Here is a 25,223-nt window from a genome sequence, read left to right as displayed (position 1 = left end):
ATACTATGTAATTACCCTTATATGAAATACCTAAAGTAGTCAAATACAGAGATACAAAAAGTGGAATGGTGATTACCTGGCAGGAAGAAGGAATGAGGACAGAGATTCAGTTCTGCAAGAGAAAAAGAGTTCTGTGGATGGATGGAGGTGAAAGTAGTACAACAATATGAATGTATGTAATGCCACTAAATGGTACACTTAAAAAAGGTAAGATAGTTTACAAAAAGAAAGAAAATTAGATTTAAGAAAGAAAACTAAAAGGTAAAAGCACTAAGAAAATGAGAAAAGTTTTAGGAGGGAAAGAGGGTAGGTATGACTTGTCAACAAGAATATACATATAGATAAAACATAGCAGAGGGCCTCAGAAGTGAATAAGAATATGAAGGACAGATAACAAATGCAAGCACTAGATCACAAATTTGTTTCCAACGGGTTCTGTTTCAGTCATATGCACACTGGCTAACCCATGGGTATTGATACTAACAGTTGAAATTAATGGTTTGCTGACGATTACCCAAGGCTCCGTTTTTAAAAGTACAATTCTTACCAACAGTTTTCTAAATTGATACCTCTGATTAGACTCCTAAGTCTCTTTTCCAGTAAAGACAGGAGTGAGAGAGAAGCAGATCTTTTACTCAGATTGATTCCATCACAGAACCACTTGTAGACTAGAGCTGGGATCTCTTATATAACAGGGAAGGCAGAGGAAGATGCACCATTTCCAGGGACAGATTCAAACACCTAATAAACAACGGAAATAGGCTTGACAGTATAGTTCAATTACTAAAGACCTCCAACTCCCACCCTATTCCAACTCCTGTATGCATTTGAAGAATATGTATTGGGGCTTCCCAGGTATGTATAAGGAGTGTTATTCACATTTTCTTGCAATTCTAGCTCTAAGTAGAGCTAGCTATGCTTTAATCTTATTCATATTGGTTATATTTATAATATAGGATGGCCTAATAACTTTGAGCCAATAATCCATGTGATTCACAAAATTAAAAATAAGTAGTCATCTTTAATTCATCCTTTTAATTCAACTAGCAGAGAAAAAATAACATTCAACTGACAAACTAGAATGTTGTACAGCTATTTAAAAAATGAGATGAAATCTATATGTGTCGATACAGAAAGATGTCTATAATATCTTAAGTGACAAAAACAAAGTATACAGCAGTATTATGTAACTCAATCTCTTGTGTTTAAAGAAAAATACGAGGGGAGGAGATATATACTCAAGTTAGTGGATACTAAAATGTTTTTCTCAAAAGATGTGCAAGACACTTAATGGAGGCTTTATAAGGGTAGAGACACTGGTGTGAAAAGGGAAGCTTTTAATCCTCATTTCATACTATTCTATACTGTTTGAAGTTATCATGTTCATAATATTTTATCCATATATTTATAGTTTTAACATAGGAATATCTGATGATATGTTCATGGCTTAGTTTTGCTTTTTTCTTTAAGCATTTCTGCATTTAAAAAAATGTTATTTTTTCATAGGATCCACCATTCTCATTCTCTTTGCAATTTCCACTGCATTTGACACCCTTCTTACTGAAACCTCCACTTGTGATCTGCCAAACACTGTACTTTGTTTTCTTCTATATATAAAATGAGGCTAATAATACCTACCTCACAGGTTGGTTATGATGTTAAATGAGATAGAGTAGACGTGAGATTGGGGGAAAAAAAATCTTACAAATGTCCAGCAGATTGCCTGAAACAGGAAGAACTTAACTATTTGCTATTTGTAGTGAAAACTGGTGTTTCATTACCCTTCATAAATTCACTCTGTTCTGAGCTACAAAGAATTTCTTCTTGGAATACCACTTACTCCCTCTTAGCCCATATGGCTTCAATGGAGTCAGCATGAGACCTAGGCATAAGTCAATTAGAGCTTTCCAAAGGAAACTTTTATTCAACTAAAAGATAGGGAAGAAAGACTCTCCTTAACTTTCCAGGTCTTCAAGTTTAGATTCAAGGCAAGAGTTACTAAAACTATCTTACCACAGCAAAGGGAGAGCATGGTGGTGTCAGAGGTCACTAGGTGAGGTCTGAGAATAATACCAAGACAAGAGAACATAAAGCAGAACAGAGAAACACAGTCCTAGTTCTTTCTTTGAATACTGAATCCAGTTATACTCATCTAACTTCTTGCTTACGGAAGCTATTTATTTTTCCTCAAGGCAATTTGGATTCAGTCTTCTGTCACATATTATTATAACGATGACAAAATTTAACTATGCACTTAAAGAACTGCAGATGTTAATTTTAATTCTATTCCAATTTTTCCCCTTGAACTTATTCTTATTTCTTCCCATGGGGTACAACTTTTTAAAATACAAAAAGTAGGGTTCTCTTCTTGAACTGCCTAAAATTATAGATAATGGCTGTTAGTAGATGATTTTGGACCAGAAAGATGAGACTTGGTTATGTTTTCCATGGTGGTTTTAACTTGAGTCCATCCCAACAGAACCAGCAAAGTACTGCTGCTGCTGCTGCTAAGTCATTTCAGTCGTGTCCGACTCTGTGCAACCCCATAGACGGCAGTCCACCAGGCTCCCCCGTCCCTGGGTTTCTCCAGGCAAGAACACTGGTGAGGGTTGCCATTTCCTTCTCCAATGCATGAAAATGAAAAGTGAAAGTAAAGTCACTCAGTCCTGTCCGACTCTTAGTGACCCCATGGACTGCAACCTACCAGGCTCCTCTGTCCATGGGATTTTCCAGGCAAGAGTACTAGAGTGGGTTGCCACTGCCTTCTCTGAAGCAAAGTACTAGCAAGGATCAATCAAGAGGGAGTAAGTCTACTTCTTGTGACCCTGATCTCTTCTCAGATCATTTCTTCACTTATTCTGAGTGTCCTACTTTCACTCTAGATTTGTCTCCACTGTAGATGTTGGTTATCAATGTCTGTTCTACATTATCAATCTGAGTTAAGTCTGTTTAAAAAGTATTTATTCTGTTTAAAAAATATTTATGGTTAGGTTCAACTAAATCTAAAGCTATTGGTCACTTCATTGATTTTCTGAAATTACATTTCTTATCAGTCACTAAGACCAAACATTATTTACAACAACCATCAAAGGTAGTAAAACTAAGATTTATTTGTGACTTATCTCACAAATGCAGAGATTCACAAAGAATACTATCTTACTAACTTTAGGAGCTCAGACCATTAACTGTTAAATGTGTCCAGATTTTGACCATTCTACTGCATAGGCACCTCTCACCTCCTCCATGGAGAAGCGGACAGTAACGATCTAAGCCATGCTTTATCTCAGTCTCTTTCTCTTTTTACACATCCCACATAACTGTTAACTTTTTTTTTAACCAAGTCACTCCATAGGTCAAAATTTTTCTAATATTTTGAAGATTTATCAATCTAACATCCTTGACCTGGTTTTCAAGACTCTTCATAAACTAACCATCTTCTAACTTGACATCCCATTATTCAACCTTAGCACATACCCTAACGAGGTCAATGTTATAAATACAGCAATATCAAATGCATGCAGTGTGTATGCTAGATGAGCAATCATAAACGATCTTATGTGGTAGGTATTATATGCTGGTTTCATAATAGTTTGACAAACTGAGTACATTGTCTAAGTAGGTAGCTTTAAAAAAATGATGAGACATGGGATTCTGTTACCTGTTACATCTTTCTATTACATGGTGCTCTGTCTCCCATATACATTACTCAGTTTGGTCTAGTCTTTGCTTTTTTTCAGGGTTAATATCTCTCCAGCTTGGGTTTAGTAGTGTTTTCAGTTCAGTTCAGTCGCTCAGTTGTGTACGACTCTCCGCGACCCCATGAATCACAGCACGCCAGGCCTCCCTGTCCATCACCAACTTGCGGAGTTCACCCAAACTCATGTCCATAGAGATGGTGACGCCATCCAGCCATCTCATTCTCTGTCGTCCCCTTCTCCTCCCGCCCCCAACCTTTCCCCAGCATCAGAGTCTTTTCCAGTGAGTAGTGTTTTACAGACTTGAAAATCCAAAAGATTCCAGATGATTTCAAACAAAACTGATGTACATGTTCTGGTACACTTACCAACCAAATTTCTCATTGAGCTTTATTGTCTGTAGTCTGTCTCATGAAAATAATTTTTTTCAACTACAAATTTAAAAAGTGTATTACAATACTGAGTCAATGTTTATTCAAATCACCTTAGTCTCTCAACCTCACCAAATTCTTACACTTGAGGGGAGTGTCTTCCAACATGATGCTCCTCAGGGCAAGAATCATACTTTCTCACTTAGAATTACAATGTAAATTCACTCATTAAAGGTTTATTGGGGCCTCAGTATGCCAAGTCCTAAGTATGCACAAGTTAAAAGGGGGAATAAAAGAAGCTCCCAGTTCTCATTCAAGTACTTAAGAGCCTCTGAATAAATGTTTGTTGGACTTATTCAGATCAATTAATGGTTAACAGTGCGATGGGATAGGACCAAGTTTAAGAATCTGATCAAAGTTCTGGAAGAACTCACTCCCCAGAAAAATTCACAAGCACACAGAATTTTGTACTCAATTCCGGGGGCGGTGGGGGCTGGGGTAGTGGAGAAGTGGTATGAACTTCTCTGAACCCCAATCACGTACTACCAGATCCACAAACTCCTAGTTAAAAATCCACTAACAAAACTAAATTATCTGGGAACAGGAATACTTGCTCAATAATCCTGATTATGCTTGAGAGTGCAGTGTATACAGAAGCTACTTAAGAAATATCTGCTGATCAATAATTTCCTCATAACCAGACGACACCAGCAAATCTTTTCTTCCATTAGAGTCTTTCAGTCGAATGACTTTAAAAACTCAAAACCCCCTTTCACTTGTGACATTAATGACCTAACACCAACAACTCGAAATCATTATTTGCTATTCACTACACGATCATTCACTCCAGATCTTCTCTCCTCCGTGTTGCCCCTCTGCTCCCTCCAAATTCAGGGCTTCCTCCTTCGCATCCCAAAAGCTAAGTCCAGAGCGCCCAGGGAGACGGGAAATAACCGATGCTCCACGCCGCACACACTGTCAAAGTAGGGAAGGTGAATCCAGTAAAGGCCACAACTTCCAAATCCTTTCCTCAACTCTCGCTTGGAAGTAAACAGACTTACCTTAAGTCCAGGAAAGCGGGGTCGATCTTTCTCACAGAACTGGGACCAGTTACCAAGAAGCAGCGGACTGCTCTGTCACCATAGCGACTGCTAAGAGCTAAGCTCACTCCCTCTTCGCGCGATACTTCCCCTCAGTGCGTCAGCCGAGCGGGCCTGAGACCCCGCCCCTCAGTGGGCCCGCCCTCTTCTAAAGGGACGTTATTGGACGACTGATCCTTGACTTAAACTGTAGGGCGAATTCCACTTTATCTTTCTCAAAATTCGCAAGGTTAAAAAAAAGTTTATAAGAGCGCTATTGCCGTAGGGCCACAGAAAACATCGTTTCGCTATTTTTCACTTAGTAGAAGACGTTCCCTGCAGCTCGGGTCCCGCCAGGAGTTCGCGCATGCGCGTAAGGTATCAGAAGATGGCGATAATCGCCGCATTTTTTTCAAATTAGTGGTTCCCAGAAAGCATTGCGCGCATTTGTAACGAATTTCCGTTCGAGTTTGTATTTTAGGCGCCATTTTCGAGTGAAGGACCCGGAGCCGAAACACCGGTAGGAACTTGGGGGGCTATACAACCGTTTCCAGCCTTGGTCTGAGTGGACTATCCCGCAGGTAAAGTACTTCTTTTCCTGATCGGTTGTCACACTTTCACTTCCTGCCCGGTCCGCAGGCGCCTGGAAAGAGGCCTTGAGCTGGAGCAGCCCAAGTCTAGGCTGAGGCTGCCTCGGGGAGATTTCGCTCGCTGTCACCCCTCCCCCCTCAATCGCTCCCGGGCGGTCGAAGCTCCCGCGCGCTTCTCCCGGGCGCCACTTCTCTGAGCTACTTAAGCGTCGATTGTGGGACTGGGGCCGCGGGGCTGGGGGCCCTCTCAGCCCTCGCGGACCTTTTTTCAGAAATCTTGGTCGGACTACGGCGTCGCCCCCTGTCCCGGCCCTCTGCCCGTTTCTCTTCTCCCGAGGGACTAATCACTGGGTCTGAGCCCTTCCTGGTGGCCTTTCGTAGTTTATTGTCCAGTGGGATTCGCCGCGGACCTCGGGGACAAACCCCTGCCACCCCAAGGTGATGGAAGCGGAGCTGGCGCTGCCGGCTTCCGATTTGAAAATCGCGAGCGATCGACCCCGGCCGGCGGGTAGAGAGGAGACCTCAAAGCCCCGGGGCCGTCAGCTGCGCCAAGGGCTAAATGGCGGGGAGAGGAAGGTGGGCGGCGAACCGCCACTTCGTTCCCGACTGCTTTGCGAAGAGTTGAAACCCCTCACACCTAAAGCTAGTACGGACTCAGAGACAAGAATCTGTGCGCTTTGATCATTAGCCCCGAGAGCGTGGGAATGTCCGTAAATGTCGGCGTGCGGGATATAACTTCGTTTAGATATGACCATACAGTGTTCTTACACATTTATACTGTGGGCGGGGGAGGGGGACTTTAAAAAAGTAAAAAGAACCTAAGCAGTTGCTCTCTTTTCTGGCTCCGCAAGCCCGTCTAGGAACTTGCTTAGAACTTGAGAGAGCGAATCTCGCCTTCTTGGCACTTGAGTTTTTTGTACCTTCTTTCCCGAGGACTCGCTGACGTTGCGCGGGGTTTATAAACGGAGCTCTAGAAAACGGGTGGACGAAGTTTTCCCCGAGTGGGACTGGTGGCGGGCCGGCGGGGAACTTGACGGCACGGCCGGCGGCCCGCGCGGGCTGACTTGCTCCCGGCTTTCCCTCGGCTCCAGCGACCATGCCCCGTAAAGGCACCCAGCCCTCCACTGCCCATCGCAGAGAGGAAGGGCCGCCGCGGTCCCCGGACGGCACCAGCAGCGACACGGAGCCCGATCCGCCTCCCGGCCGCGCGAGGAGCCAGGCGCTGGCCACCGCAGGTGAGTAGCCCTTCGCGACGCCGAGGGCAAGCGCGTCCTGGAGATCCGGCACCCATCCCGGGACGGTTGGTATTCCAGGGCGCGGACGAGAGGGGCTGCGGAGTTGACATCCGAAGGTCAAGAAAGCGATTTTCACAGATTCGACAGTGTGAAGTTTCGGTTAACGGTGCTGGAGGGATGGGGGCTAGTAAATAGCTTCAGTTCTGAACTTCTGTTCATTGTCTTATATTTCCGCGGAAATCGATACGGTCAGCCAGAGTGGACTTTTTCAGTGTCAGCGTGACTGTTTGTTAATATGATGAAAATTGCTTGATCGTACAACTTCACCTCTGTGATCTTAAATTGCAAGGAGAAGATAATTTGCTCCTACGCCCGCACGCGCCGTAGGTTTTGTGAGTCCAGGAATTGAGTGACATGAAACCCCCGTAACTGTCACTGGAGCTCGCCAGTGTCCAAAGTTAGGGTTCCAGGTGCTCAACAGATACTGAGAGTTGGATCTAGAGCTGTAGGACTTGACCACCTGTTTAGGCAGGGAGCAGGGACTCAAATGATTGTGGATTTTCAGATTTGCATTACGATGTAGTGTATTGACTCCTAAAAGGTGTATTTCTATAGAATTTTGTGACTGATGGCATCTCTTTCAAAAATTTTCTTTTTTCATAAGACAAAACCTAAAACTCTCATCCTTTGTGAATATAATACTGTATTTGAGTGAAAAATAGAGATTCTTAGGTTTCATAAATGACGTCTCCAAAGATTAGCAGGCTAACAAACTGCACTGATGCAGGCTTCCCCTCTCCCCCTTTTTTTTCTTTCCTTTGACCGACTTAGAAACTCCAAGTGAGGAAATTGATAATAGAAGTTTGGAAGAGATTTTGAATAGCATTCCTCCTCCCCCACCTCCTGCAATGACCAATGAACCTGGAGCTCCTCGTCTTATGATAACTCATATTGTAAACCAGAACTTCAAATCTTACGCTGGGGAAAAAATTCTGGGACCTTTCCATAAGGTATTTGACCATTTTTAAATAGCTGTTGTAAGGTAATGCATCTTTATTACAAACTGTTTCAGTTTTGTAATTATTGTATATCCTGATTGATACATACGTAGTGTGGTTTCTATGCTTTTAACAACTGAAATTAGCTTTTGTTTATCTGATTATCTTTTGGTACCTTTCTTTATAAAATTTTCCTCACTGAATAGAATTTGTGGGTTTTATGTTTGAAAATAATATTTTCTTTTTAACTGTAAGAGTGAATTTTGTAAAAAGTCTTAGTCAAAATTAGAATATGATCTTATTTAAAGTGTTGAAACTTGTAACATACAAGACATGATGTATGAAAACTATCTTCTAGCAGCAAAAGCTTTTTAAATACTTGTAGTTTTGCAGTTTTGCTGCAAGTTAAATCATTTTAAATTAAAATCAGTAGTATAACCTTTTTAACTTTTTTTTCCCCTGTTCTTTTTATGCAGCGATTTTCCTGTATTATTGGGCCAAATGGCAGTGGAAAATCCAATGTTATTGATTCTATGCTTTTTGTATTTGGCTATCGAGCACAAAAAATAAGATCTAAAAAACTCTCAGTTCTAATACACAATTCTGATGAACATAAGGATATTCAGAGTTGTACTGTAGCTGTTCATTTTCAAAAGATAATTGATAAGGTAAGGGATTTTGTATAGTTATTTGCATCTTCAAGTAAGGAAGACAGGATTTCAGTGCATTACACATTTTATTATTTTGGGCTTAAATTAGCTTGTAAAAATTAGTATATGGTTAAAGCAGAACCAATATTGTTTTCGTTGCCTCCGTGATCATATTTTCTTTTTGAGGTATGATGGTGGCTGTTAAAATATTAAAATTTTTAGCCAGAGAAATGAATTATAAGTAGCTCATAAAAATACCTTTTTGAGCAGTTCTAGTATCTTGAGTTCCAATTTCGCATTGTTTTATTATAAATTTTGGATTTGTTTTTAAAGTTAATGTTTTCATTGCTTTCAGATAAATTACCTAAACTTGAAAATGTAAGTTAACTAATTTTACCATCTCCGTTATTTCCATTCACGTTAAAGTTAGTAGGAATCTATATGTGTGATATGAAAGAACTTTGCTTTCATATCAACTACCCTTTTAAAACAGCAGAAGGATAAGCTAACTTTTTTTTTTCTCTCTCTCTAAAAGGAGACGGTTATACATAAAATGACTATTTGGGTTATTTATATGGCTCTGTTGGTACTGGGGTTTTTTCTCTTCTGTTTAATAATCAGCTTTGGGAATTTGTAGTTCAAAACTGGCTGGAACCTAAAATTGTAGGAAACTAATTACATAATGAAATGAGTATGTGATTTGGCCTCTAGGTCTTGTTTTGTTTTTAATTTTAATATAAAGAGCTTTAAATCTACATGGTGATATATATTTTAATTTTGTTTCTTAGTGCTTTTCTGTTATACAGTTTGGGTTGGAAAGTAGATAGCCAGTGAATCAGATTTGATTTTGTAGCTTATTACACTTGATTTGTGTGAAGTTTAAAAGTCATGGTTTCAAAACGACATAGTTTTTAAAGGAAAGCAAGTTTTAATGTTAAAGCAGATTTCCCCTTCATTTTTTTTTTGTTTGATTAAAAATCAGGGGAATGTAGTTGGCAGTTCTTTGCAGTTCTTTTTACCTTTAATTAATAGGTTATTTTTCACCACCACCCCCCCCCCAAAAATTAATCTGTATCACCGCACTACCATCCCCTCCCTTTTTCCTTGAATCATCCCTTGCAGCTTTTTTTAATGAACTAATGTAATCTATCAAGGTGGTTTAATATTTTGGGTGAGTTTGTTTTGGATACAGTGGGATTCTTGTTTCCTTGCAGTTCTTTTCTCAGTCAAGCATGTTTTTAGGCTTGAAGGTGTAGTTGGTTTGAGTTTTTGGTTTTTGTGATCTGTGAGGAAGGAGTCCAAGAACTGCTTAGATATAGAAAATTATTTCTATTCTTTGCTAAGATAATTAATTCTAAGAACTATTGTCAGCTTTTGTGCATATCCAGTTAAAGTTCTTAATCCATAGAATTTGTTTTTCAATATGAATTGAGTGAAATTTGAAGCAAACTTATGACTTAATACCAGCAATTGTTTTCTGGTTTTGTTTTTCCTCAAAACAGGAAGGGGATGATTATGAAGTCATTCCTAATAGTAACTTCTATGTATCCAGAACGGCCTACAGAGATAATACTTCTGTTTATCACGTAAGTGGGAAAAAGACTACATTTAAGGATGTTGGAATTCTTCTTCGAAGCCATGGAATTGACTTGGACCATAATAGATTTTTAATCTTACAGGTAAGTTTATTAAGACATCAGAAGTTCTCTTTTTTTCTTTTAGTAAAGGTGTAAAGAGGTTTTTCCCTATTGGATGAATCCTGTATTTTTGAGGCCTTAAAGTACTGTAGCAGCACATCATGGTTTACATACTACAGTCAAGATGCGAATCATTATTTGCTGCTCTAGAAATTTAAGGAAATTCGTTCAAAACTGTATTTTCATCATCTATCCTCATTTTGTTTGGATGGACTGACATGCTTGTTCCGCTCTAGCAGCACGTAAATATTGGCGTAGTAAAATAAATATTAAACACCAATATTATTGTGCTGCTTTAGCGTGACAGGGATATAGCAGCTATTTATCATTTCTGTTTGTATTTCTCTTTATAACATTTTAAATAAGATATGTTATCTTTTAATAGTTCTTTTACTTTTGTTCTTCTTTGTAATTGCTACTAATACTATATACTCCAAAAAAAGGAAAAAAGAACACTCTGTATACTTGGTGTTTGACAGACTTCTCTGATTTTATTTTTTTTATTTTTTTAAACACTTAGAATGGTCAATTAAAAGCTTATACAAGCTCTTTGTTTTGGTTCAAATGGCCTATTGAACCACTAATACTGAAAAATTAGAAAGTGATATTTCATTCTTAAGTATCATACTGTTAAAGTGTTTTTAAGGAGGTATAACATTAAGTACTTGGTGTTACGTTGATTTTTATAAGAAGCGCTATTCTTTATTTGAGTAAAGATATTTTCTACCAGATTTGCTTGGTAAGAAAATCCCTTATCTTCTCTATGTTTTACCTTTCAAAAAAGTTTTTAGCGTAAAAGCATGGCTTAAGAGGAAAACTGTTGTGATGTAGAAATAGCTGCTGATATTCTTTAGTGTCCTGCACTACTGGTTTTAAACTGGATTTTGGTTTGAGAAAGTTTTATTAGTGTGACTGAGTGTTCCTAGTAAGAAACTTACAAAATGTTAGCCGCTATTTCCATTTTCGTCGATATTTTACAGCGATTTTTTAAAAAATAAAAGTTGTTTATACATTATGTATATGGAAAGTAAATAAATATCATTCTGGGGTGACTTATGTTAGTATGTTGCTACCAGTTCATTTGTATACTTCTTAACTCAAACTTAATTTAAAATGGATGTTGGGAAATCATTAGCAGATATATTTCTAAATGAGATTTGAATTTACATAAATGTGGGGTTAAATAAAGCTGTGTGTGTTTTTTAACCAAATTTAACTGTTCTGGGATTTGATTTGGTTAATTATGGATTTAAAAAGTTATGCCCTGTTAGAAAACTAAATTTGGTAATGATACCATTTTGCAGGAACTTACTGTTGTGATTATCTTATTATTTGCTGTGTATTTACTATCACCCTGAGATAATCAAAATTTTACACATGTACGTAGACTCATCAAAATACATTGCATTTTAACCCTTGTAAGGGTAATTTTTTTCCCTTGGTATAGCCTTTCTACATAATTCTGTGAATAAAGGGAATTAAAGTAACATCCCAAAGAGGTAAATAAGAGTAGTTTTTAAATTGTAAATTTTATACTCAGTATGTGCTTATAAAGTGTCCAGGATGCTTAAGCCCTTTATCCTCATAATCTCAACTTGTTTTTAATCATCTTAACAGTTACATTGTTGAAATCATTTTTAATACCAAGGTAAACTTTCCACATTAACAAATTGAATTCCATTTGATTAAATTTACAGATAAGAATCTTAGGAGCTCACCTGTTAGGAAGAAGAACCAGGGACTGGACTAGATAGAATTATTTAAAAGTTTGAGGGAAAGTGGCAGTGGTTTCTATGGATTTTTATTTAGTTCCTTATCAAAATCTTAGATTCCTGCCCTAGAGATTTAAAGCATTTGAAGGTAAGTAAGAATACAATTTTCATTTAAGACATAGGTGATTGCTTTGAATAAAATGTAGACTCTTTGGCCAGTGGTAGTGATTAACAGGCTAAGTGATAGAAATTCAGCTAAAGTGAAAACTTGTTTTAGACTAAAAAGCACTGAAATTTAGAAGTCCATAAGGATAAATTTTTTTATAGTATTTATAATGGTATAGTAGGTTCTTCAAGTAGGCATTTCTAGTATTTGAAATCATTTAAAATTTCATCGTTGGCTATTTTAATGAGTTCCTAATGAGTCACTAAATTGAGATACTATAAATGATCCAAAGATGGTAGAAGTCTATTTCTTGTCCTTATACATGCTTTGCAAAAGTGTTAGATTATAATTGGCCATTGTACTTTGTACATTTTTGTACATTTTCCTGTTTATACCTTGTTTGAAAACTGTTTTCTCATTGTCATAATTCTTGGTATGAACAAGTAGAGTTTTTATTAGCTGAAAGATTTCACAGTACTCATTTTGTCACAGTTTTCGACTTCATATGCTTTTTGTCTTCATATTTAAAATCTAAACTAAAATTTAAAAATAAGAACTAAGATTTTTTTTTTCTTATTTAGTAATTTGGAGACTGGATTAACCAAGGTCTGAGTTACCTGTTCATTTTTTCTTTTTAGTATACTTCTCTGCTTGGCATAACATATAAGCTTACTTGAATTCTGATCTTTTATCTGTAGAAATAAGACTGTGCTGTATCAAAAGAAGTTGTTTTAGTTTTATCAGCAGTATTTCAGTTATCCAAAAGTGTCTTGTTCAACACTTCAACTATATAAAAGAAGCTGTCCCTAAGCACCTAAAATAAATACCAATCAGTCTATCTCCTAAAGCGTTGTCCTTTCTGTTTATGCGCTTGTTTTACACAGATACTAACCTCAGTCATTAGTTTCTTAGCATTTGTTAGTTCACAAATTAAAAATTAGCATAATAACAGTAAAGTAAAAAATGGAGAAAATAAAAATATAATCAAGGCAAAATTTCAAAGCCTAGTAAATCTGGACCATTTAATTTTGATGCAAACACCCATATTTACCTTAAATTAAGGCCTTCCTTTTTAGGAAAAAAAGTTTTATTATATATGTACTATATTTGAGTTTTCTGTGATATCATGCTTGGTAAAATTTGGATTCTATTTCAATAAAGATAAAGCATAGTACCTATGTATTCCTCTTAGATTTTTAAGCTGTATTGTTGTAAATTAGGTTATTGAGGCATGCTGTAAATGAGTCACAATATCTTGGTTTTCTGCCCACTTCAGTAAGTTAAGGTTTAGGCCTTGGATATTATGAATATCCTCTTGACATATGCTTGCTGTTTTTATGTTGCTTTTAAAAACCATAAATGGTTTTTTCCACAGTTGCTTAGTATCTGATACAGTGTAAATATAAATTAAAGCATAGGAAGTTAGTAAACAACAGTGAAGAAATGTGTTTAAAACCTTGTTTAGTATACTTAAGCTATGGAAAATAGAAATAACATTGAGGAGGCCTATGAAACTTTGTCAGCTTCAGATGCTAGCTTTATAGCAACTTGAAACTTATTTGTTTGGGTTTTTGTCTACCATATTACCACTGTTTGTGATTTGGAGCTTTGAAGGTGACTTTAAATTCAGGTTTTAAATTATTTCTAAAATGTATTGAGCTTATTGCTTTAAATTAAAACTACTTTGTGATTTCACATGGGATAGGTACGTTTTCTGAAATGAGTGGTCCTCTAAGCATAGACTGTTAGTCCTCAGATTATACATGAAATGACACAAAATGGAAAAACAAGGAAGAAAACAAATAGTGGCAGGTGGTAAGGCAGTCAGAGAACATCAAGGAACAAAGCCACAAGAAAGGTCTCAGATTGTCATTGAAATACCACAACAGTCCTAATAGTCACATGACAGGCAGAGGCCTAAATGTTCTAATAACCTGTTGATTCAGTAGTGTTAATTGATAATAACCGTTTTTTAACGGATCCCATGTAACAAATGAAAACAGTGTTATATGGGACTTGAGATGGAAATGTTGATTGATAAATGTCCTTTGTTTTTTTTTTTTTCACTTGAAAATGTTTTTTCTGCTGGGCAGCCTTGTTAGAATGAAAAGAAATCAGAGCTATGTATCTTTCATTTTAACTGAAAAAGGGAGGAACAAGTGACCAAAAACAAGCAACCACTATGCTTTGTTTAAAGCTAGGCAGTCTCCTAACAGTAGTATTCCATCACTTCAGTAAATAATTTGGCCTGGAAAAGTATAATGCCTTTAGAAATATTTTTTATCATTGTTACACCAAATCATAACTTCTGGTTATCTGAAAAATGTATGCCTAAATAATACCTTATGTGATTTGACTCAGATATGTAAGTTCTCTTGGCATGGATTTTCATTTATCTTAAAGTAAGTGTTCAGCTATTCAAATTGAAATTAGAATATTAGACTGGTGTCAGATATTTGGATTATAAACACAGACATAAAAGAGTTAAACTGACTACTTCCAGATTAGTGATTCTCAGCTGGGAGTAGTTGTTGCTTTCTCTCTCCCCCAGTACATTTAGCATTGTCTGGAGACTGTTTAGGCTGTTACCAACTGGGGGAATCCTTATGCTGCTGGCATCTAGTGGGTAGGGTCAGAGATGTTATTAAACATCTTATGATACCCAGCATAGCTCCCCACAACAAAGTATTCAGCCCAAAATGTCAGCAATGTTGCTGTTGATAAACCTTGTTTAGATAACAACTGAGTAAGTCTTGGCTTGTACAATGGCTAGAGTCTCACCTGTTGTGATCCAAAGCTTTAGATCCTCTTCCAGGCTTAAGTTCTGTCTAAAACTTAAAACTTGCCTAAAATATTTGGAAAGAACTGATAATTGAAAGCAGAACAAAATATTTTATATAAATATGTACATGTTTTAGTTTAAACACTAATATTTAGCTAAATCTAATTCGTACATACCCAAGGTTACAGAGAAATCTAAACAATGACAGGCTCTTAGGATAACATTTCACCTTGTGTTTTATAATCATGTGCTGTTGTCAAAGTATAGAAAAGTGGTCATCTATAAATTTTTTTTTAATTTTTATTTTTAATGAGTAGATTTTTCCCCCCCTATTATGGGGTCTTAGATTCCCAACTGGAGATCACACCAGTGCCCCCTGCAATGGAAGCTCGAAGCCCTAACCACTGGACCACCAGGGAAGTCCCTAATAAGTAGATTTTTGAAGAAGCTGTTTTATCCTTTCTTGTTTGGTCTTTAGTTTTTTTCTACTGTATATAATTATATTGAAGATTTTGGTAACATGATGCTTTGTCATTAGCAAGTTTTAACCCAGATTTTTAAGTTTCATTTATAAATACTGTAGATATTTAAATTGAGAAAGAATATATGCCCTTTTTTTAAAAATTTTTTTCAGTCTTTGCTATTTTGCAGAAATAAAGGGGTATGTTTTTATTTTTCTACTTGTCTGTCCCTTTTCTTCTATTGTAATAAAGAGTACAAGCAGGCTACTCGTGTGAAGTAAAGTATCATTTTGCCTGAGCATATTCAGACAAAATTTTCTCCCCCATCAAGCTAAATGGCTGCCTTTCAGTCAGCCTTGAAAGTTACTGATTGGATTTTTTTCTTTTCTCTTTGTAACTGAACTGCATAAATGCAAATATGTAATGTTAATCTTAGATTTTAACTATAGTTAAAAGGTTGTTACAATAATGATTGCAAGCAAAAGTTTTCTATTGTTGTATGTATCAAGACCTTTAGTTTGCAGTCAGTTGGCTTTTTCCTGTTATTACCATGAGAGAAAATATTTCCTTTTTCATTTACTGGCTTGTTTGTTTGTTTAGAAAGTTAGAACATCTTTACTTGCATTTTTATATAATTTTATTTATGTATTTATTTTTGGCTGTGCTGCGTCTTTGTTGCTTTGCACAGGCTTTCTTTCTCTAGTTGCAGCAAATGGGAGCTACTGTAGTGTTGTGCAGGCTTCTCATTGCAGTAGCTTCTCTTGTTGCAAAGCTGGGTTCTGGAGCACAGGCTTAGTAGTTGGTAGCACACGGACTTAGTTACTCCGAGGGATGTTGGGATCTTCCCAGACCAGGGATCAAACTCAAGTCTCTGGCAGGAGTATTCTTTACCACTGAACCATCAGGGAAGTCCTATTTGCATTTTACTAAGTCTCTTTATGCTACTGAATTATATCATTTAGTTGTTTAATTAACATTGGATTTGTTAATTGACTTGTTTCTAGTTCTCACTTGAGGCTGATGTAGCCAAACATATACAGTGAGTGTGAAATATTACTTTTTTTAAAGGGTGAAGTTGAACAAATTGCTATGATGAAACCAAAAGGCCAGACTGAACACGATGAGGGTATGCTTGAATATTTAGAAGATATAATTGGTTCTGGACGACTAAATGAACCTATTAAAGTCTTGTGTCGGAGAGTTGAAATATTAAATGAACACAGAGGAGAAAAGGTGAATCTTCCATAGACTTTTGTAAACCAGAATGTTTCATTTATTAAAAAATTTTACTAAGCCAGATAATTCAAGTTATGATGGATCATAATTGTTTAAGCGAAGTTTTATGTTTTCCTTATTAACATTTCAGAGAAACATTGTTTTATGAATGTAGTTTGTTTATATCTAATGTTGGCATATTTTAAATTCGGACTATTCAGTACACTTAATATGAACAATTTCTATCCTTTTAACTTTTGTAGTTAAACAGAGTTAAGATGGTAGAAAAGGAAAAGGATGCCTTAGAAGGAGAGAAAAACATAGCCATTGAATTTCTTACCTTGGAAAATGAAATATTTAGAAAAAAGAATCATGTTTGTCAATATTACATGTAAGTACCTTAATTCATCAACTTTTGTATTAGTTTCTGACATTAAAGTCTAATCTGTTCTCTTTTCCTGTATTAGAGAAATGTGAAGACTGAAGTTAAAAAAAAAAATTCTGCAAGTGGTTGTGATGAATTTATTAACTTAAGAGTTTTTTGCCATAGTAGTGAAGTTAATTTTTAACTATCCTACTTGAAGTTGGGTTCATAAATATCACTATGCTTAATATTTAATAGTTTTACCTATAAATTCTTTTTAATTAATTTAATAGCAGATCTAATTGTTTTTATATGGAACCTATTTTGTTCTAATTCTAGCCTTGACCCTGGGTTAGTTTCTTCCTTCCCCCTCCAAAGACATAGATAACTTTAGAAACAGCTGATTTTACTTAAAATAGTTTCAGAGTTTTAGAAATGGTGCTTTAGGTTCTCTGATAGCTTTTTCTCTCTCTCTAGTTATGATCTGCAGAAACGAATTGCTGAAATGGAGACTCAAAAGGAAAAAATTAATGAAGATACCAAAGAAATTAATGAGAAGAGCAATATACTGTCAAATGAAATGAAAGCTAAGAGTAAAGCTGTAAAAGATGTAGAGAAGTAATAATCTTTTGGAAAGTACTAAAAGTAGATTATTTTATTACATCTGTGTCTATATATAAATTTAATACAAGCATATGAGGGCAATATATTTGCCAGCATATAAAATATTTTAAATGGTTTCTTTTTGCAACCAAAAATCTGAATTGCCTTTCATCCAGTTGATGATTATCACAGGTTTGAGTGCACAACTCTGGTCTTAAATAATGGAGGATGCTACCCCCTAGTGGCAGAACCCGATAATACAAAACATCATTGCAAAAATAGGCATTTAACCTGACAGGTTAGTTGTCTTAAAGTTTTATCATTACATTTTTCATGGCAATCTTCAGTGATACCAGTATCCCTTCAGTTCAGTTCAGTTGCTCAGTCGTGACCAACTCTTTGTGACCCCATGAATCACAACATGCCAGGCCTCCCTGTCCATCACCAACTCCCGGAGTTCACTCAAACTCATGTCCATCGAGTCGGTGATGCCATCCAGCCATCTCATTCTCTGTTGTCTCCTTCTCCTCCTGCCCCACAATCCCTCCCAGCATCAGAGTCTTTTCCAGTGAGTCAACTCTTCTCATGAGGTGGCCAAAGTATTGGAGCTTCAGCATCAGTCCTTCCAATGAACACCCAGGACTGATCTCCTTTAGAATGGACTGGTTATATCTCCTTGCAGTCCAAGGGACTCTCAAGAGTCTTCTCCAACACCACAGTTCAAAAGCATCAATTCTTCAGCAATCAGCTTTCTTCACAGTCCAACTCTCACATCCATACATGACCACTGGAAAAACCATAGCCTTGACTAGACGGACCTTGGTTGGCAAAGTAATGTCTCTGCTTTTTAATATGCTATCCAGGTTGGTCATAACTTTCCTTCCAAGGAGTAAGCGTCTTTTAATTTCATGGCTGCAGTGAGCATCCGCAGTGATTTTGGAGCCCAAAAAAATAAAGTGATACTGTTTCCCCATCTATTTCCCATGAAGCGATGGGACCAGATGCCATGATCTTAGTTTGCTGAATGTTGAGCTTCAAGCCAGCTTGTTCACTCTCATCAAGAGGCTTTTGAGTTCCTCTTCACTTTCTGCCATAAGGGTGGTGTCATCTGCATATCTGAGGTTATTGATATTTCTCCTGGCACCACTATCCCTTACCTATGCAGTTTTCTTTTTTTATTCTTTAAAATCAGTTTTGTCTGGGGTGTTTTTGTTTTTTTTTTTTTTTAGTGGTCAAATTTTTATATACCTAGACATCTTAGTCACTATTTCCAGTCTAGCTTTGAAGGACAAAATAACTCATAACCACACATTTTAACAACTTCTTTAAATATGGATGGAGGGGAGGATTAGCTTGAATCTGGTAGTATTAGGATCCTACCTTATAAGAACTTGGTACATTTACGTAGTGTTTCAGGCAAGGTCTATAAAGTCGCTTTAAAATATCTGAATGTTCAAAATAGTGACTGATAATTTTCTTACTTTGCTAGGAAGCTGAATAAAATTACAAAATTTATTGAGGAGAACAAAGAAAAATTTACAAAACTAGATTTGGAAGATGTTCAAGTTAGGGAAAAGTTGAAACATGCTACAAGTAAAGCCAAAAAACTAGAGAAACAAATTCAAAAAGATAAAGAAAAGGTAGGTTATGTGGGGGAAATTCTTAATATTTCATGTCTGTCGGATGTAGTTTTTATTATTTTTCATGAATGTTCTTGCCCCTTAGAGAGTGAATTGGAATTCAGAATGTTAAGTGCTTCAGGATTTATCTCCGAACCCAATTCCCCCCTCACTCACTGTGGAAATCCTGCATCCATTGACTTTGAGTTTTAGAGCTTATGTATCTGATACACATTGTTGGAGAATTGTTTACCAAATCGGTAATTCTATTTTGGTGACAAAATAATCTTCCTAGAATATATGGTTTAAAAAGAGGTTTTTGGCTACATATCATAGACTTTTAAAAGTAGCACCTTTGTCTACAGAAATCAAGTTAAGAATATCAACAGGAGTTTCCCCTTAGAAAGGAGGGAAGAGTAAGCCATAATTTATAGCAAAGGGTTTAACTAGTTTTAAGTTTTAAAAGATGATGAACTTTAGACCAGAATGCCTAATTTGCTGGGAGCCAGACTAATCATTAATTTGGAGCATTTCAAACTATATTCATAGTTTAATCAGGTATTAATAGAGGCAACTGAAAGCTCCTCCCCTCAAAAAAGTTTTGTACCATATATTTACATGATACTTATAAGCTCTGCTTTACCTTATAAGTAAATGCATTTATTCACAAAATACTTTGTGTGTACAATAGTAGTGCATCTTATATGAATCAGTGTTTGAGGGATAACATTTTGGGAAGTGTTTAATTTCTCCTGTTATAGATAACCAGAATAAACAAAATACCATGGATGTCATAGTTCAGTTCAGTTCATTTCAGTCGCTCAGTCGTGTCCGACTCTCCGCGACCCCATGAATCACAGCACGCTGGGCCTCCCTGTCCAAAATTGCCCTATATTGGACAGGGTAAGCCAGATGTAACTTAAATACACTTATTAGCCTTTGGACACCAACTGTGGAAGAGTGATTATTACTCGAAGGTATTAATGGAATAAAATATTAGTCCCACATGGCGACTCTGGGTAAAGTTGGGAAAGATCTTAGGATTTGAGAGAGACTAGGTAGGCTGCAGTCCATGGGGTCACTACGAGTTGGGCACAACTCAGCGACTTCACTTTCACTTCTATGCATTGGAGAAGGAAGTGGCAACCCACTCAAGTATTCTTGCCTGGAGAAGACCAGGGATGGGGGAGCCTGGTGAGCTGCCGTCTATGGGGTCGCACAGAGTCGGACATGACTGAAGCGACTTAGCAGCAGCAGCAGGGGGTATAAATGTAATATGTGGTAAGTTGTAATGTACCGTAAAGGGTACTTTAAGGAATTCGATGTACTCAGACCATGTTTCTGGGGTGAAAAAGGTTAATTACAGCATAAAGTTGGGGCAGAAGGAAGAAAGATACAATGCCCAGCCAAGGAGAATTGTCTTTTGTAAGGAATCGAGAATTCATAGAATTATCTTTACCTAATTCTATGAAATAGACTGAGAATATAGAAATTGCAGCATATGGTTAAGGAAGTATACTTGCTAAAGCCAGCTGGTTCAAACCTAATTACAATGAAAACTGCAAAGATCTAGAAGATCTTGAGAAATGCTTTTAAATAAGTCAAATATTAATGGTATTGGATAGCCTAAAGGTACATGCTCCTAGCAACTTTTTAATTTGTCTTATAATCTTAGGTTGAAGAATTGAAAAGTATACCTGCCAAGAGTGAGACTATCATAAGGGAGACAACAACTAAAAACAATGCCCTTGAGAAAGAAAAAGAAAAAGAAGAAGAAAAATTAAAGGAAGTTATGGATAGCCTTAAACAGGAAACCCAAGGCCTTCAAAAAGAAAAAGAAGTAAGATTTCTTTATCAGTTGGTGTTTATTTTGATGGCTTTTTTTCCTCCTGTCTTAAAGATTGTTTTTATAGTAATAGTAAAAAATGAACTGTTAGAATGAAAAGTTTGGGCTTTTAATATCTAGCATCCCCAAAAATAGTCAGCCTAGACTCTCCTTTTTTTGTTTTCTGCTCCTCATTTTAAAAGGACATTAACTGAGAATGAGAACTTAAAGTGGTAGAAGAAAGTGCATATCAGATACTTTGCTTTATGAGTTATTCTCTGTTCATATTGATTTAATCATCATGTTTTCTCTTGAATTATTTTCTTGGTAATTTAATTGGTTACTACCTGTATATGCTTGGGACCACACTAACCATAGGTTGACATCTCCCTTCTTTACTTTTGTAGCTCTTGTGTAATAGTTTTAAAGCTCTGGCTCTTGTGTTAATTCTTGGTTGCTTAAGTCAGTTACATATAAGATCTGTGTAAATTATACCTCAGTGAAGTGTTTTGGGGTTTCTTGGCAGACTAATATAAATTGATTCTGTTTTGAAATATGGACATGTTCTAATATCATCTGTGAGTTTGTAAGTAGGATGCCTATGTGATAAAGTGGCTAAGTATCATACAGTCACTCCTAATAGAATACTTTAAGATCAATTTTTCACATTTGCTCATCTCATGTATATCAAGTAATCCTATGTGCCTTGGCATTCTAGGTTAGTGTCAAAGCCAGGACTCGTATCTAGGTATCTTTGGAGCTAAAAACAGGCTCTGCTACTTACGAGTGAGTGCATGACTTTGAACAAGTTATTTAAACTCTGACCTCAGTTTCCTCAAAATGGGTATAATGATGATCATAGGATTGTTGGGTTAAGGAATTAATACAGAACATTCAGGATAGTACTTTGAACATATATTCTACAGTGGTGTGGGTGTGTGTGTTGGTGGTCATGATCTTTTGTCATTTTAGTCTCTAAATTGAGATAGAAGGAAATAGCACCCCACTCCAGTATTCTTGCCTGGAGAATCCTGTGGACAGAGGAGCCTGGTGGGCTACTGTCCATAGGGTCGCACAGAGTCGGACATGACTGAGGCGAATTAGCATCCATGAATACATTGGAGAAGGAAATGGCAACCCACTCCAATATTCTTGCCTGGAGAATCCTGTGGACAGAGGAGCCTGGTGGGCTGCTGTCCATAGGGTCGCACAGAGTCGGACACAACTGAAGCGACTTAGCAGCAGCAGCAGCTACCTCATTAAGCTGTTATTAAATCAGTTGGGGAAAGACTTTATATACCATGAACATTCACAGCTGGGCAAAAACTGTTAGTCCATTCATTTATGAGATTTATTTCTATATATTGTGCTTACATAATCTATAAAGTTAAATTTAAAATGTGTGGTTTCCACTTCGGTTTAGGTTTGAAAATACGTATTTCAGATTAAGTGGGGCCTGTCATATTTTAACAGAGTCGAGAGAAAGAACTTATGGACTTCAGCAAATCAGTAAATGAAGCACGTTCAAAGATGGATGTAGCTCAGTCAGAACTTGATATCTATCTCAGTCGTCATAATACTGCAGTGTCTCAATTAAGTAAAGCCGAAGAAGCTCTAATGGCAGCTTCTGAGACTCTTAAAGAAAGGAAAGCAGCAATTGGAGATATAGAGGCAAAACTCCCTCAAATTGAACATGAGCTAAAGGAGGTAAATCTTTGCTTCTGTGTTTCATATGAACATTGTTTATCAACCCTAGTTTTATTTATTTTCATACATATTTAAATAGAATTTTTTTTTAATCTCAACATCTGGTGTGACTGATACATAGATTTTGTTGCTGTTATTTAGTGTACTCTTTCCCAAAAGAATGGGGTTAATATTTCAGTAGTCTATCTGATACAGATTAAATTGAGACTGTGAAGAAACTCTGTTCTCCCCCTCAAGTGTGAAACAGCAAATAATATTGCTATCGCCATCATTATTTCCCATGGAAATAATTTAAACAAAAGAAAGTTTTTGTTTCCCTAAATGTAAATGTAGACAACTTATGCAGTGATACAGGAAAATCAAATAAATGTGTGTGTGTGAACAAATATGCAAGTCGACTGTCTTAGTGTATTTTTCTATTTTTGAACTTAAGGATGTACTTTCTTTGTTGGGACTGCAAGTTGTTGAACTAATCAAGACATCTTATTTAGTACATCAATCTTCTCTCCTTGAGTAAAGAATTTCATAAATTTAATTTCCAAAGCATCATTAGGCAAATTGCAATAGAAGATGCTCTTTGAAGCGAAATGACACTGAAAATAGCCTTTTTCGTTTTAGTAAATGCACACTGATTGGTCATCAGAAAACTTCATGGCCATGTAGAATTTAAATGTAAACTTAGGTTATATTCAGCTATGACTTCTGTCTTCTTGGTGATTCAGTTTATTTTTGGGTAAATTGTGTTTATAACTTGAGCTTCTACTTGAAACCAGTATGACTGGTAATAGAGGTAATAATTTAAAACCATGAAAAAGAATGTCAGTGAAAGAGAATGTCAGTTGGAAAAATGACTGCTCTAAATTGATAGACTGAGAAACTGAGAATTAGGATTTTTGTGTACATGTGTGAGGTTTCTCTTTTGTTGGCAGCCTGACATTTTTGTATAGAAATAGTACTGTTCACTCATTATGTTTCCCTTCGTTTCAGAGCTGTGCTTTTTTTTCCCTTGGTTTAATTAGAATAATTAATTATGCTATATAACAGTATATAATTTAATATATATTTAATAGATAATAAACTATATATATAATAGATTTATTTAGAAAGCAAACCACTTTCTAATCATAGCCATACCCAGTCACCCATATCGAGAGTCCTATATTGAGATCTATTTTTGATTAGTGTAGGAATATAAGAATTAGGAAACATTTATGCATAATTATATGGTACAAAACTGGGATTTCCACAACCCTAGCTCTACTCGTTCTATCAATCAGTGCACTGCTCCTAGGACTACATTGAGGTCGTTCTCCTTATTATTGACCAAATTAATTAATGCCCCTTTTAAAATAGAAAACCATCCATATTTTTCAAAATCAAAGCCGCAGTTACAATGTGACAGCATAGTTCTGGTTCAGGTGTTTATTATTGGCCTTTTCTTATGTTGTAATAAGGGTGTCTGCTTTTGGGATTCATTTTCTTTACTTTCATCTTTAGAAAGAAAAAGAACTTCAAAAACTTACACAAGAAGAAATGAATTGCAAAAGTTTGGTTCGTGATCTTTTCCAAAAAGTTGAAGAAGCAAAGAGTTCCTTAGCAATGAATCGAAGTAGAGGAAAAGTCCTTGATGCAATAATTCAAGAAAAAAAATCTGGCAGAATTCCAGGAATATATGGACGACTGGTAAAGTAAATTTATTTATAAATAACTATATTTTTCTTGGACATTATAATTTTCTTAAATACCTGTATATTAAGTGTTTTTGAAGCATTTTGCTCTTACACTCAGGCATGGTAAAATTCTTTGTGGTATGGATCCTTTCACATTAAAAGTTAAGGAAGTGCAAGTACAAGTCACTCAATTTTGTCTGACTCTCTGCGACCCCATGGACTAAGTCCATGGAATTCTCCAGTCCAGAATACTGGAGTGGTAGCCTTTCCCTTCTCCAGGGGATCTTCCCAACCCAGGGATCAAACCTAGGTCTCCTGCATTGCAGGTGGATTCTTTACTCCTGAGCCATAAGGGTAGCCCATTAAAAATTAAGTTTGGGATAATTATAGTCACTTAAAGAAAATGATCTAATTCTACTGATAAACTTAACGCTTTTTTCTTTAAAAAAAATAAGAATTTGATAAATTATATTCTGAGCTTTATACCATTATATTGAGGCTTGTAGCTAGAGTTTAGGAAAATCACAAAGGATGATGTCAAAACCCAGGGCTAGGGATAGTGGGTACCTAAAGCCTGAGCTTCTGAACCTGAAGACAGAAGGGAATTTAGCCATGGCTAGAGGTAGCTGGAAGGAAGTGAGGAAAATAGATGTTTCAACCCTATTCATCTATTCTACCATTTCTGGCTGGTGCCTCACTTTGTCTTAAGCTGGAGAGCCAGAAGAACCAATTAATGCAGTCCCTGAATCAGCCTCCCAGAGAAGGAAGCAGAAGAGGGTGATTC

At 36.6% G+C, this 25,223-nt stretch overlaps 2 protein-coding genes across 6 annotated transcripts in view; one reads left to right on the top strand and one right to left on the bottom strand.

Moving 5' to 3' along the window:
• The window catches only part of IFT80 (intraflagellar transport 80), a 138,309-nt gene extending 132,876 nt beyond the window's left edge, over positions 1-5,433 (bottom strand). The window contains exons 1-2 of one of the 2 annotated variants that reach the window (XM_055410678.2): positions 5,128-5,433; positions 77-112 (exon numbers count right to left, since the gene is read on the bottom strand). The gene's annotated coding sequence lies outside the window, so the exon portion shown is untranslated. The remainder of the gene's footprint in view (positions 1-76; positions 113-5,127) is intronic. The other variant, XM_055410669.2, reaches the window with a different exon arrangement.
• Positions 5,434-5,617: 184 nt separating this feature from the next.
• The window catches only part of SMC4 (structural maintenance of chromosomes 4), a 33,756-nt gene continuing 14,150 nt past the window's right edge, over positions 5,618-25,223 (top strand). The window contains exons 1-12 of one of the 4 annotated variants that reach the window (XM_055410623.2): positions 5,618-5,726; positions 6,827-6,970; positions 7,802-7,980; positions 8,445-8,636; positions 10,121-10,297; positions 16,505-16,669; positions 16,915-17,042; positions 17,493-17,633; positions 19,108-19,258; positions 20,913-21,077; positions 22,536-22,769; positions 24,267-24,452. In XM_055410623.2, coding sequence (XP_055266598.2) covers positions 6,832-6,970; positions 7,802-7,980; positions 8,445-8,636; positions 10,121-10,297; positions 16,505-16,669; positions 16,915-17,042; positions 17,493-17,633; positions 19,108-19,258; positions 20,913-21,077; positions 22,536-22,769; positions 24,267-24,452 — 1,857 coding nt within the window. In that variant the 5' untranslated portion in view covers positions 5,618-5,726; positions 6,827-6,831. Of the gene's footprint in view, positions 5,727-6,668; positions 6,971-7,801; positions 7,981-8,444; positions 8,637-10,120; positions 10,298-16,504; positions 16,670-16,914; positions 17,043-17,492; positions 17,634-19,107; positions 19,259-20,912; positions 21,078-22,535; positions 22,770-24,266; positions 24,453-25,223 lie in introns of all 4 variants that reach the window. The other 3 variants (XM_055410640.2, XM_088839398.1, XM_088839406.1) reach the window with 3 other exon arrangements.

The sequence above is a fragment of the Moschus berezovskii genome, chromosome 1, assembly GCF_049115385.1.
Source record: "Moschus berezovskii isolate FMDL1 chromosome 1, NW_MosBer_1.0, whole genome shotgun sequence".
Lineage (NCBI taxonomy): Eukaryota > Metazoa > Chordata > Mammalia > Artiodactyla > Moschidae > Moschus > Moschus berezovskii.
Note: the sequence above shows the minus strand (reverse complement) of the source record. Positions and strands in the feature narration are given on the sequence as shown.